This window comes from Vulpes lagopus, chromosome 11 (assembly GCF_018345385.1).
Source record: "Vulpes lagopus strain Blue_001 chromosome 11, ASM1834538v1, whole genome shotgun sequence".
Lineage (NCBI taxonomy): Eukaryota > Metazoa > Chordata > Mammalia > Carnivora > Canidae > Vulpes > Vulpes lagopus.
Genome location: NC_054834.1, coordinates 32293055 through 32307959, shown reverse-complemented (window position 1 = coordinate 32307959; position 14905 = coordinate 32293055). Strand labels below are relative to the sequence as shown.

The 14905-nt window shown below is 41.0% G+C and overlaps 1 protein-coding gene across 1 annotated transcript in view; it reads right to left on the bottom strand.

Moving 5' to 3' along the window:
* Window positions 1-329: 329 nt before the first annotated feature.
* Window positions 330-14905, bottom strand: part of AIDA (axin interactor, dorsalization associated) — a 33816-nt gene continuing 19240 nt past the window's right edge. The window contains exons 5-10 of the mRNA XM_041721801.1: window positions 13514-13577; window positions 13198-13304; window positions 6202-6324; window positions 4015-4137; window positions 2251-2368; window positions 330-2131 (exon numbers count right to left, since the gene is read on the bottom strand). Coding sequence (XP_041577735.1) covers window positions 2035-2131; window positions 2251-2368; window positions 4015-4137; window positions 6202-6324; window positions 13198-13304; window positions 13514-13577 — 632 coding nt within the window. The 3' untranslated portion in view covers window positions 330-2034. The remainder of the gene's footprint in view (window positions 2132-2250; window positions 2369-4014; window positions 4138-6201; window positions 6325-13197; window positions 13305-13513; window positions 13578-14905) is intronic.

Genomic DNA, 14905 nt, shown 5'->3' with positions numbered 1-14905 from the left:
TGGTTGCTATAACCATCTTTTATGAAGCAGCAGTGTTTCAGCCTGAGAGCATTTCTACTACAGTTCTTGTCCAATAGCTGCTTTTTTTCCGTTGGAAAACAAATAATTTGTGGGGAGCACAGTATCCGGTATTGTGTCTACTGCTTCAAGATAACCACTTGTCATCCCATTCAGGGCTGAATTAAAGCTACGCTAATCCCATTCAAGCTTCACTACTGCTGAAAGGCACTGTAGTCCATACATGTCAATGACAGCAGATGCGGCTTCGTACAAATTATCACTGACATACATGTCTTACGGTCTATGAGAAGAGAAAGACCAACCACAGATCAGTTTTGCTACATTTTAATAGTAGGTACTTTAAGGGATTATTTTTTTAGGTCTCGTCAGCAACATCCGACAGAAGGTACTGAGTACTCCACAGGGTACAGAGCGCTGCCAAGCACCTTAGAACATGTACAGGACTTGAAGAAAATGTGGTTCTTGCCCCTTGAGAAGCTGACAGTCGGGGGCTGACAACTCAGTCTAAGGGTTGAGTGAACAAACAAGGTAATTTATTAAGGCAAATTCTTCATCCCCTTGAGCTATTGTGGACTGAATCATTTTTGGAATTAATCTAATTAAGACAGACAAGACTCAATTTGGTTGTGAATTCTTTCAGGCTCCAAGTTTTTAACATCCATCTCTAACAGAACAGACAGACAACCGGAAGTAAAGACCAGCTTTCTTGAAGTATAAGGACCAGAACACTTCACTGTGGCTACTTACTTTAAAAAGCACACATCCAGCAGTAGGACTTGGGTTATTACACTAATTTAGGAACAGGCCAAGTACTGACGCTGCATTGCCTTCCTACCAGCAGTGGTCGTTAACACGGGGAATGTTGAACGTGTGGGTCTGCATCAACCCCCCCCCCCCATCCTAATGTTCTGCGGATCACATATCCATCCACCTCATGTGTCCTCTGAAAGTTTTATTTATGCCCTATTAAGTCAAAAGTAATGTAAATAGTCAAATTATAATAAGCTAATGACCTGCATATTCCCATATGGATGAAAGTCAATATATCTACAGAGGAAATAAATGGCAATCCTATCTACCTATATAGAAACAACTAGAGGAGCTCCAGCTTTTGCATACTCACCACCTAAGAGGTATGCAGGCTTTAAGGTTTCACAATCAGTTGTCAGGAAAACAGCAGTTAACCCTGCACTATCTCATTAGCATCTGACTCAGCTTAGATGACGTGACTTAGAGGGCGTTACAAAGCCATCTAGAAATCTGTAATTACTCTGACATGTTCCATCGTTACCCCTAGAATCACTACCAGAACAAATAATGTGATGGGAAGAACAGCTAATCAACAGGACTACAAATGTGCTCTTTCAGAAAAACAATCTGGTCATCTGGAAAAATCACAGCTACGACCTGGGAACACTCCCATCTGGGATACTGATCTGGCCAAGGCACACGATTTCTAAACAGGAAAACCATGAGAGCAGGGTGAATTTAGGCCACCTCCGAGGAACCGCGTACGTCTCCGGGCTGACCTGCCCTGGGAGCCTACGCGATCTAATTCCTCCTCTCAACACAGTCTCATACAATCCTCCCCCCATCAGCTCAAAGTTTGGCATTCACTCAAAAAACCAAAAAAGCATACTGGAGCAGAAGTGAACGGACGTGTAAACTCTAGCACATTCTTATTGCTGTATTAATTTTGAAGACGAGCACGTCCTACCCACAGCAGTGTTGTTCCAGGAAGCAGGGCAGGAACAGTTGTAAGTTAGGAAAAGAGACTATGAATTGCACAAACACTATAAAAGTTAAAACACGTTTCAAAACTACAAGCCCGCATCCAAAGGAGTCGTCTGTGTCAGTGGTGTGCCGGGCTGTGAGCAGGGCGGGCTCGCTCCGGCCTGTTGGCGCCCATGCGGCCTGCCCCCCGCCTGCTGGAGGCGAGTGTGCTCCGCGGAGCTGGGATGGTCGCTACTGAGTGGGAGGATTCACAGACGTTCCAGGTGACTCATGTCGGGGTCATTCCTTGTGCAAAGTCTGATGTAGATGAAGATAAAGTGGTTTCTTGGTCAATAACTGCAATTTCTTTCTTTTAAAGTCAGTGGGTTTCTTGTATCTGTAACCACAGCAGAAAAGTCATGGTTTACCAGAGTAGACAAAGGACCTATTCTACAGTCACACGCTAAGAACGAGTCACCACTCAACTGGCACGAAGCCCGCGTGCGCGTCACTTACAGTTCTATTACAATCGGCCCGGCTTTAATTTCATCCATCTCCATGAAAGCAAAGCACTTGGTGCTGGTGAACCTTTTTTTAGGCTTGTAGTGTTTGAATTCAAAGAAGATAGCTGCACCTACGGAATTAAAACAAACCACATCAGCCACAGACGGTGTATTTTCAGCGTGCCCATCATTTTCTGCCATCACCAGAAGCATCCGAGTGAGTAGCATAATTTTACCAAGTAACCTCTGTCAGTCTCTCTGACCACACGACTGTGGTTTCACCTAAAACTCCTCAACTGAACGCAGTGACATTTCTCCACAGCCTCCAATCCTACAAAGCACAGCAATGCGTCCTGAAGCTGGGTGGGCTCAAGAACGCATATAAGTTCACGCACAGGTGGGACCCCTTCAACACCACACGAGGAATACAGAGGGTGCTTGTGAAGCACGAACGCTGCCCTGCAGACGCTCAGTAAGTAGCAGAGGTATAAGAGTTCGTCAAAATATCCAAGCTTAAGGCACTCTTCTTCCCTCTGAAACAAAAGCTCCAAAGTTCAATGTTTGTGGGTGTTTTGGAGTTCAAAGAACATACATCATGTGCTGGTTTGGTTTTTTTAAACTGTTACCTGTTTCCTAAAGCCTTTTATAGTGATCAGAGCACTGTTTTGGTTTTCTTGGAATTACGCGTTTGTGTGCAGACAGCATTCTGGAAGACAAAGGCCTAAAGAGCAAGCCTACTCCTATCCCACTCCTCCCTCAATGAGCAAGCTGCAATGAAAAATTCAGATGTTTTTATCTCCCCAAAGCCCAACAGATAAGCTCTCCCAACAGAAAGAAGCTTAAAACAGAGTAAGTTGCCTCATCAATGTAGCCAAGAACAATTTCTTTTTTAAAAGATTTTATTTGGGACGCCTGGGTGGCTCAGCGGTTGAGCGTCTGACTTCCCGGGATTGAGTCCCGCATCGGGCTGCCTGCAGGGGGCCTGCTTCTCTCTCTGCCTATGTTGCCTGCTGTTGCTCACACTTGCAGCCACTGTGCCAAGAGAAGCCCCGAGAGACAAGTCTTTCAGTGGCAGGGCCCCGGCGCCAGATCTGAGAACTAAAATGTCGAATATTTTAGAGAATGTGGCAACTGTTCAAAAGGCACTTCTGCGTCCCGTGCAGGCTTCTTGCAAAAGCATGACAAGTCAACAACTGCACCTGAATCCCAGGTGATGGAGGGATTCTGCAGTCCTGTCCTAGAATGCCGGCACTGCCCGGGCACACGGCAGGGAGAAGCGTTAGTCCCAGGAACCGGCTAACCTGGAAACATAACTTCACCTTTTCATAAATGTGCTTTTGTCCTTTCCCATCCTTCTGCCAATCAAGTACAAATTATGGTATCTTCCTGCCCAATAAAATCAGCTTGGAAAACCGGTTCTTTCAATTCTTGTAGATTTAACCACCAGAGCACCTTAGGGAGCCTCTGCCTCCCTTCACTCTTCAGTAAGAGGCGAGCTTCGTTCTGTTTTGTTCAAGATGATGAAATGTTATAATCAAAGAACATTTATTACATAACTATTATTTATTACACAACCAGGTCATACAGTTCCTAATTCCCACATTTAAAAAAATTGGTATTTCATTCAAGTCAATAAACACTACGTGACAGTTGCTTCTGCCCACCATACGAGGTTACTGGGCGCGCACACACATGTGCACACATGTGCGCACACATACACACACACACGAGGAGAACCCAGGCCACAAGAAGCCAATGTTTACCGTCACAAACCAACCTTTGGTTAATTTTTCAACATGCTTCTGGAGCTCAATGTCCACATTAAAATGAACGTACGTATCTTCTTTTCTTGAAGCCACAGGAGTATCTTGCACAGGAGTTAAATCTATGCCATTCAGATCTAGAGAGGAAAGGAAGAGTTTTAAATATATAAACTCCAACACTGCAAATGAACCACAGAGGAGAGTCTCAGCAGACACTCCTTTTGCTGTGAGCACCTACCCAGGGAGCTTCTGGTTTCCAGAGGTTTGTGGCACAGAAATAGTGGATGGGGCGTAGGGGAGAGGCCTCAGGGCCAGGGGAGGCAGCACGGCCATGTATGGGGGCAAAAGAAAGCTTGAAGGACAACAAAAAGCGTGATCCTTATAGTTAAGAGGGGAAAAGAACTTTTGTCTTCCTTACGCCACTACACTGTTGTCTGCAATAAAAATTTGGAACATGAATACTATTCCACAGCGCGGCCCCTACCCGTTTCCAACCTTGATCAAGTGCATGGCATGGAAAGGCCTTTCATTGATCATTATCAGAATCGTCCTGCTGTACTTCAGTCAGAGCCAAAGCAATGGACGTGAAAGCTGCCAATGAAACCTTTCTCTAAAGGAGTACATTTTAGACATAATACCTACATTCTATCTGCTAGAAAATAACCTGATTTATAATCGCCAGATGGTATACTATGTAGGGTGTATGGTTTTACTTTCCTGCAGCCAGAAATCTTCCAGTTTAATCAAATTCAACATGGACTTATTTAGTGATCGAGTGTTTATATATTACTCAACAGACTCCTATCTTAGAGAACTTAAAACAATTTGGTACATTCCATTATTTCAGTCCCTAAAAATACTTACACAAAAACACATTTCAGTTCAGTGTGGGTGCAAAGGTAACACAGTATCTATCACATCCATCATTTGTTACATTCTGTTTTACAGTGTCCCGTCCCAAGTGAGTCCCAAGTGAGGCCTTTACAGACTGCCTATCCGATAACTGCTGTGGGCCATGGGGTCTCTATGTTAGAATTCTCTGCATCTGAATTCATTTCTCTTTTATTCGGTACTACTGAACCCAGGGGCCTGAATTTGTTTCTATGATTGATAAAAGTTCAATTTCAGTCCTTATCTGTTTCTTTGGTTTGCCTCAAAGTGCGGATAAACTGTAGATGAAGACTGATGGTGCAGTAATTTCTGAGTATGACAACCTCACTGTCAATCACTTAATAAGTATTTTTAAAAGACCGCCAGGCGCTTTGCCAGTAAGGTGCCGTATAAATGCCTGACACCAACCAAAGAATCTTATCAGTGCAGATTCTGTTTTTTTTTTTTTTTTTTTTTTTTTTTTTTTTTTTAATTTTATTTATTTATGATAGGCACACAGTGAGAGAGAGAGAGAGGCAGAGACACAGGCAGAGGGAGAAGCAGGCTCCATGCACCGGGAGCCCGACGTGGGATTCGATCCCGGGTCTCCAGGATCGCGCCCTGGGCCAAAGGCAGGCGCCAAACCGCTGCGCCACCCAGGGATCCCCAGATTCTGTTTTAAACCAAAGACTCAAAAAGTTGTTTTCAAGGAATAAATGGTATGCCACACTGGACAGTAGAAAACAAATCCTGAGGACAACCTTGCTTACTTCATAGGAAATACATTGCTTATGTAATCTCCCCAGCATTAGGCTCAGGATATGAGGTTTATGGATGTGGCTGTCCTCCTCCCCCATCTCCACCGGAGGCCCAGCTCTCATGCACCCCTGCAGGGGCCCCGTGTCCAGGGCGCCACAGCGGGAATCAGAGGGCCCCGAAGGGGAGGTCTGTGGGAAGAGGAGAGCATGGGGCTTTGCAAAAAAAAAAGCACACACCCTGAGAAGGTGGCAGGAAGGAAGTATCTGGCATTAAAGACTGTGTGTATGTCTAGTCAGCACCCTGGATGGGATTTTAAGAATATGGAAATGTACCAAAAAATCCTCAAAAGCAAATGTGCATGTAAGTTATAAATAATGAAGTATTTTTAGAAAATCATTCAGAAATATTCAGTGAAGGAATGGTGACGGCAGCCCAGGGATTTTACCTCACTGTAGGATGAATGCAAATAAACTGTCACAGAGGCAAAGACCCACCCCATACCCGCCAATGTCCCAGGTGAGAAACAACGTCACACAATTTGCCAGACGGGAGAACGTAGACGAGTTATTTACCCTTTACACTAACTGTAATATAGGGATCGATGCACTGCCCCGCATCCTTCAGACCGATTTTCTCAATTCTGATAGTGAGCGACGTCATCCCTGGTTCTGCCGGCAGCCTGGGTAGTAAAGTGCCTGGTGAGAGAAGAACGAGAACAGTGAGCTCTGCCTGCGCCCGCACAGCAAGTACTGGGACAACGCAGAGAAGATTCAGCCTTGCTCATAATGGACTCAGCAACTAGCCAGGCATGGTTCTAGTTACCCGAACTCCCAAACCTTCAATGCGATTCTTTTGGACAAATACTTCCAAATCTGTTATAGATTCGACGCACTCCGGGCAGCCCCAATTCCTGCATACTTTACGTACTCCTGTACCTATACTTCACACTTACTCCTATGGCAGAAGGTATATTTCGTATCTCTATAGAAAGTGGAAGAATAAAGGCAAGGAGCTTTTCATTTTTATTTTTTGAAACATTTTATTTTACTTTAAAGATTTTATTTATTTATTCATGAGAGACATAGAGAGAGAGGCAGAGACACAGGCAGAGAGAGGGAGGAGCAGGCTCCATGCAGGGAGCCCGACATGGGACTTGATCCTGGGTCTCCAGGATCACACCCTGGACTGAAAGCGGACGCTCAGCCCCTGGGTCACCCACGTGTCCTAACAAAGAGCTTTTTTAGACTTTTGTTCTATTATCCTGAAGTTTGAGAAACTTAATACCAGATTCAGTCAACAAATCTTTTAGTTATTAATGGAATAACTTAATTTGATGTTTACATATTTAATTAAATAATTATAACTTCCCACCCTTTCTGCATCCTATTGTCTGATCTTTCTCTGGAAAATTAATCTTGCTGAGAATGGCATACACAAGAACAGCAACTGTGTATCTGAAACCTCTCGTACATATCTATTAAATTTTTTAAGACGGAAAAATCACCCAGAACCACACAAGAGCATTCCCTACCATTGTGAGCTGCTCTAAGTTTTTAGAATTGTCTGAACAATGCTGCTGTAAATATTCCTGTATACATATTCTAGTGCGTTCTGGGCGTCTAACACCAAAGTTTAGTTTTACATGTTAAGCTCTTCTCTGTTAGTGGCATCTTCTGATTATGATAAAGTCTCAATGTTAGTTTCTTAATCCCTGAATTCCATACAGTCACCACTTTCTGTGTCCTATTCCAAGACCATGAGATGTTTTCTTATCTTGTAAGAACCTTATATTTTTCCATTTGCATTTAATTCCACAACCCGCTTTGAATTCACTTGTCCTTGGTGTATAGTAGGAGCCAATCTCATTCTATCCAACATGGCATACCCAATTGTCCCAGCACTACTTATTTCTTTAAAAAGATTTATTATTTTAGAGAAAGAGTTCGCACACAAGTGGGAGGGGTAGAGGGGAAGGAGAGAGAATCGCAAGCCAAAGCCCCATTGGGTGGGAAGTTTGCTTCTCCCTCTGCCCTTCCCCCTGGCTCCTGATCACCCTCTTTTCCTCCCTCTCTCTCTCTCAAATAAATAAAATCTTTAAAAAAAAAAAGCAAACCATCACTTCTCCTATTGATCTGCAGTGCACTCTGATCATATATCAAGTGTGGGCTATTCTGGGCTTTCCGTTCTGTCTCACGGGACTGTTTCCTATCCTTGTATCACTACCATGGTGTCTTAATCACTGTAATTTTGTCAAATCTTGACATTTGGTAAAACAAATTCTCCCCTCTTGAGATTACTTTCTGAAAGTGAACTACTTTTGGCCCGTTGCATTTCCATGTAAATTATAAAAACAGCTGTCAAGTTCTTCTAAAAAAGTCTACTGGAATAGCAGTGAAGTTCAGATCAACTTTAGAAATAGTCACATCTTTTACAAATTGCTTCTTCCAATCCATTAACTGAAATACACCTTTTCATGTATTAAAGACTTCTTAATTTCTTGATAGTTTTATTATTTTCTTCACAAAGGTCTTAAACTTCTTTTGTTATTATTACTAGGTATTTGATATTCTATGATACTATAATAAATGTTATAATATTTTCTAAGCAATTACTGCTTGTTTATAGATTTAAAAAATCTATACTTAAGAATTGGTTCTTTCAAAGAAACGTGCATGCTCATGCTAAACTCTCTTATTAATCCTAATTACTACTCATCTGTTTCTTTTATAGGTACTATATATTCATTACATCTACAGGTAAAAGGAGAATTTTCTTCTGATTTTTATCTTTTATTTTTCTTGTCCTAGTGTACTGGCTAGGACTTCCAGACAATGTTAATAAAAACAGGTAAGAGTAGGCACTCTTACTTTTGCCTTGTTCTTGATCTGAAAAGGAAAGCTCCAATTTTTACAAGTACGATTTTGGCTCAGGTCATGATCTCAGGGTTGTAGGATCAAGCCTTGCCTTGGGCTCCTCACTCAGCAGGGAGTCTGATTGAGATTCTCTCTCTCCCTACCCACTGCCCCATCCCCACCATGCAAGCACTTGTTCTCCCCAACCCCCAAAAGGGACTGCTTATCTAACTTTCAAAGTCAATGGTAGATTCTCCTTTTATTAAAGATTGTTTTTCCCGAGTAAATATTAAAACTATTTCCACATTAAAGAGATAAATTTCATTATTTTTAGTTTCAAAAATAAAGATATATACACATATTTAAGCCTATATAGAGATAAATCATCACACTTGTATAATAATTTTGAAACAGCTAAGCCTATATTTGAGCTTGAACATGTCACTCAATTAGAAAATGTTTTTTAAAATCTTTTTTTTTTTTTTTAAGATTTTATTTATTCATGAGAGCCATACAGAGAGGCAGAGATATAGGCAGAGGGAGAAGCAGGCTCTCCCTGGGAGAGCCCGATTCAGGACTCAATCCCAGGACCCTGGGGATGATGCCCTGAGCCAAAGGCAGACACTCAACCACTGAGCCACCCAGGTGCCCTGTTTTTTAAAATCTTAAAAAATTGTGTCTTGGGCTATTTTTAAATTCATATTGCTTTGGCTTATGATTTTAGTAGCTGTACTATTCAACACTGTCAGTAAATTTTCTGGACGTAAATAAGTTGTAAAATTTATATCCTTTATTTAAAATAAAATCTACCAGGCCTATCTTTATTTTTTATTTTTAGGATTCTAATTATTTGAAAGAGACAGAGAGAGAGAGAGAAAAGAATGAGAGGGAGAGGGGAAGCAGACTCCCTGCTGAGCAGGGCTCGATCCCAGGACCCCAAGATCACAATCTGAGCCCAAGTCAGACACTTAACTGACTGAGCCACTGACGTATCCCTCAAGCCTACCATTAGACAAATTAAATCTCATTTTGGCTAAAGACAGTTATTTAACAGAAACTTATTATGTTTGCCTTAGGAGTTTTTTAATTTTTAAAAAGAGAAAGCATCAAGAAAGCTAAGATTTTTTTTAATTTTTCTTTTTCTCAAGAAAGGTTGGCTAAAAGTCATTTTAAATTTTGAATGGGAAAAAACTACTCTGAGTCATATCATATCACATACAATACCACAGTCTTCATCAGCCTAACAGTGGTAGCGTTTACATAACTATGTATTTGTCAAAACTGACACAACTACATATTAAAAAGTGTTAATTTTATACATGTAAATGATACTTCAGTAAATCTGCCTTTAAATTTAAAAAGTCACAATAAACTTACAACTCAATAAATTATAGAAGAACAAAGGTGGTGACAAATAAAAAGTCACAATTCTCAGAAACTTTTGCCACCAAAATGCAGACGCTGCCTAGGCATCATGGAAATCCTATTGAATTCCCTCAGGGTAATAAGGAAAAGCATTTTTTTCCTGCTTTACAATTAAATGTTAAATGTTATCTTCTTATTTCAATAATGATTTCATTAAGTATAACTTTACAAACTATTTTTTATTTATTTTTTTTATTTTTTACAAACTATTTTTTTAAAAAAATGTTATTTATTTATTTGAGGGAGAGTGAGGGAGAGCATGAATGAGGGAGCAGAGGGAGAGGGAGCAGCAGACTCCCTGCTGAGCAGGTAACCCGACGTGGGGCTCGATCCCAGGACCTGAGATCATGACCTGAGCTGAAGGCAGATACTTAGCCAACTGAGCCACCCAGGCACCCCTACAAATTACTTTTTAATAACATTCATGTAACTATTAAATACAGTTAAACTACATGTGTTCTTTCTTACTTTTAGGAAAAAGAAATTCAGTGAAGAGAAGGGTTCAGTAATCTTTCTGTATCAAAATATCAGTAATCTTTCTGAAACAAAATATCACACTGCGGGATCCCTGGGTGGCGCAGCGGTTTGGCGCCTGCCTTTGGCCCAGGGTGCAATCCTGGAGATCCAGGATCGAATCCCACATTGGGCTCCCAGTGCATGGAGCCTGCTGCTTCTCCCTCTGCCTATGTCTCTGCCCCGCCCCCCCCCTCTGTGTGTGTGACTATCATAAATAAAAAAAAAAAATCAAAATATCACACTGCTATATAGAATACAAAAATCTATGTAATTCGGACTTAATCCTACATGGCAAATGGATTTAATTTATGGTACAAGTTTCTTTTCAACTCAGCAACCTGAAACCCACAAAGACCTTATTCTGTGTCATGGTTTACATCATCTACTTTAAGGATCTTATTTGCTCTAGAAATATAGCAAGTGAGCAAACCACCAAATCAGACTGAAATTTATAGCACCGGAAGCTACATCAATTACAATAGGTGTTTTGAAAAGGGAATTATTCAGTCAATAAAACAGCTAAGTAATTTCTCTCGGCAGCTCAGCAAACTTGAAATTTCCCATGTATAAGACAAAAGTAAGAAAAATACACCACTCTTCATAGTGAAGCAGATTGGAAATAATACCCTTGTACCAAGGAAACATTCACACTAGCTATTCCCTCCCTATAACTTGCCCAGTAACCCCCCTGCCACCCCGCCAGCACAGGTCCTGCTACCTTCCGCTGAAGAGGGGGGAACAGTCAGAACAACAGGTGTCATGCCACATTCATCATGGGATGCAGACAGCACTCAGCTTTAGCCACAGTGCCACGTTTCGTCTTCACAGTAACCTTACGAGTTAGGCACTGTTATTCTCCCATTTTATAAAGAAAGAAATTGAGCTTCAGACTAACTTAGGAAATAAGAGCAAAGTCCTTCAACTAGTAATTGTCAGAGCCGAGACTCCAGCCCAAGTATCTATGCTGTTCCTGCTCCATGATGCCTCCTCCCCAGGAAGTATTAAGAACCCTGGAATATTACTCTATTTTTATTAGCAAGTTACCTGAATGACACACAAATTATATTTAGTGCTACTGTAACGCTTCCAGGGTCTATTTCAAAATGCATGATAATCTTTTTTTTTTTTTTAATGCATGATAATCTTATAGCATATTGCTATCATTCCTAAGTGAATTAGTTTGCCAGACATGCAAACTATGCACTGTATAAGAACAGGACAGAGGGAGCCAGTGATTCGGAGAGGCAAGAAACTCATCCAGGGTGCCTGCTCAGGTCATTTACAGAAATGGAAGATCCTCATTGAGACCTTCTGCTAATAAAAAAGGCTTGCCAAACATTATTTCCTTTCCTAAAACAAGATGGGGAAAAAAACCATTTGCTTAGTACCCACTCCCCTTGGATCTAGTTTTAATGACTACATTTGATTAACCAAAGAAGTGCTTACAATAATGTACAGAAAAGAGCTGTTGTGGCAGGCCTGAGACTGTTACTCTCAGAAGGCCTGCTGGCAAGGCCACCCCTGGGCTGGAGTTTGGGACCTTGGATTTCAGGCACATTCCCACCATCTCCCGCCCCAATAAGAATGGTCACTATCTGTAAACTGTGCAAACAATATGGTTTACACTGAATAACTGCTTTCCTTCTGGAAGTCTGGAATTCTGGCCAGTGCTAAGCACAGGGTGCCTATGTGATCAGCCCCTATGAACAACTCTGGGCACTAAGTCTCATAAGAGCTTCCCTCAGATACAGCACTTTACATGTAGTACAACCTACATGATTCCACTAGGAGAGGACGCTCAGAAGCTTGCACCTCATGGGGTTACTGGGTGGTGGACATTAAGGAGGGCATCTAATGTTATGAGCACTGGGTGTCATATGCAACTGATGAATCACTCAATTCTACATCTGAAACTAATAATTCATTCTATGTTAACTACCATGGATTTATTTATTTATTTATTCTTTTTTAAATTTTTAAATTTATTTATGATAGTCACAGAGAGAGAGAGAGAGGCAGAGACACAAGCAGAGGGAAAAGCAGGCTCCATGCACCGGGAGCCCGACGTGGGATTCGATCCCGGGTCTCCAGGATCGCACCCTGGGCCAAAGGCAGGCGCCAAACCGCTGCGCCACCCAGGGATCCCACTACCATGGATTTAAATAAAATCTTTAAAAAAAAAAAAAAAAAAAAAAAAAAAAAGGCCTGTGTCTTGTTTCTTCCAGACTTCATTCACTTGCACACCTTTTCCCTTTGCTGACTTTGTTCTTGTCTTTACTCACGGCAAGAAATCATAGCTGTGAATACAACTATATGCTGAATCCATGAGTCCTCCTAGCAAATCACTGAACTTCAGGGTGGCCCTGTGCACCCCAAAACAGTAAGATACTTTCAGACTCTTTTTATAAAATAGCTCCAGCCAATAACATGGCTATGAAAATTTGCTTAAGATTAGCAGGGGCTCTAGGGAGGTTTTACTTCCCAGTAGAAGTACCAAAATAAATTCTAAACACCCTAAACTTAGATTAAGTTTTACCTATTTTTATTTTATTAAAATATTTCATTTATTTATTTGACAGAGAGAGAGAGAGAGAGAGCGCGCGTGCGCACACAAGCAGAGGGAGTGGCAGGCAAAGCGAGTGGGAGAAGCTGATTCCCAATGTGGGACTCTATCCCAGGACCCTGAGATCATGACCTCAGCCAAAGGCAGATGCTTAACCAATTGAGCCATCGAGGCACACCAAGTTATACCTATTTTTAATAAGTGATACTCACCAGGAACTCTAGCAGGAAAGGAATCAGGAGACCCTGCTCCAGCACCACCCTCTTCTTCATCTTCTTCAAATTCCAAATGCTCTTCTTCACCGGGCGCTAAAATTCTTCTACATGCAAAATGGCAGAAAAAAACACTGAGCTACAAAACTACCCTGTGAGAGGCATCAGAGTCAAAAGACATGAATACAAAAAATGTAGACATAAAAATGTTGATATATTAAAAATACTAATACTGATATAAAAAATGCAGAAATATCTGAAAACTAGGTACAAAATAATAAATAAGAAGACAAATATTGGGGCATGTTTATTTTACCTTAAAGGGACAGGTTGAACATCAAATGGGAACTCTTTATTATATGTAAGAATATTCTTTAGGACTAGAATAAAAATGGAGAGAAAGATACATAAATTCTTCCATGAATCAAAATTAAAAATTTTATTAGAAATACTGATTTTTCATCAATTTTACTATGCATATTAATACTTTAAAAAAATTCCCAATCTTATCATCAGTCAGAGCCATAATACATTTGTCCATTGAAGATCTTAGCAAAATGAAAATACCCGTAAGTATACTCTAGGCACCAGGACTTCGTCAGATCTCCAAGGAGATTAAGTTCCAGAGTCTCAGAGCCCTTATGGAAAATAAACTCCAAAACAGATGTACAAGTCCTAGGTGAGACACAGGGCAGCAAAGAAAGAAAAGATCTCCTCCCTGGAGTACTTCAATTAAAAGACTGGTATCAAAGATAACCAATTAGAGGTATATGAACTTATTTTGGACTATGTCCTGATTAGATTTCCCTCCAACTCCATAAAACTGGCAAAATTGGTTAAAATTGGTTATAATTTCTATATGCCATTTATGATAGTTTATTATATACATACATAGACAAATTCACAAAGAGGGATTTACCCTCGAGAAGTCTTCAGATAACATGGCACCCACCACCGTCTGTATCACGGTATGGTCCATGATTACATTTTGGCATATAAACTTAGAGAGATGTCCTGTAACTGTGCCTACATTTAGAGAGCTACTATAAATATGGATACTTCACAGGGTTACTAAACATATATAATTCAGTGCCTCTTATCTGGCATTATGGGTTTCTAGTAACTAACTGCAGTTACATGAAGGTAAAGTAATGGCATTAACTGAGCAATCAAAAAAGTTCCTATTATTTTGTACTCAACTTCCTCAGCCTAATTTTGGAGTGCTGTCATTTACAGAGAAAACAGGTGTATATGTTGTCATCCCCAAGTAGGAAATCCCAGAGCACAGGTTGAAATTTTATGACTTATTCCTACAGGAGTCAGATGTGTTTTTCAGACTTCTCATACATGCACTCTTACTGAGTCCTTCAGGGAGAAAGGTCTGAGACTTGCGTCTCGCTTCTTATTCATTCTTAGTCTCTCTCTCCCTCCGGCTCTTACCCTCATCTTTCCTTTCTCTTTCTCTCAACAAATGTGCACTGAGCGCTCACAATGTTCCAGTCATCAAGACAGAGGGTTCTTGCTCTCATGTATGGATCTTAGATTCGAGTCAGGAAAAGTGGACAGTAAATAAACCCAACAGATTAACCAGGAAGTGTCAGACTGTGGTTAGTGTGACAAAGGACAGGATCAGGATGAGTGGGTTTAAGTGGAGTAGAGGGACAACTTCAGCTAAGGTGGACAGGGTAGGCCTTTCAAAACTAACTTG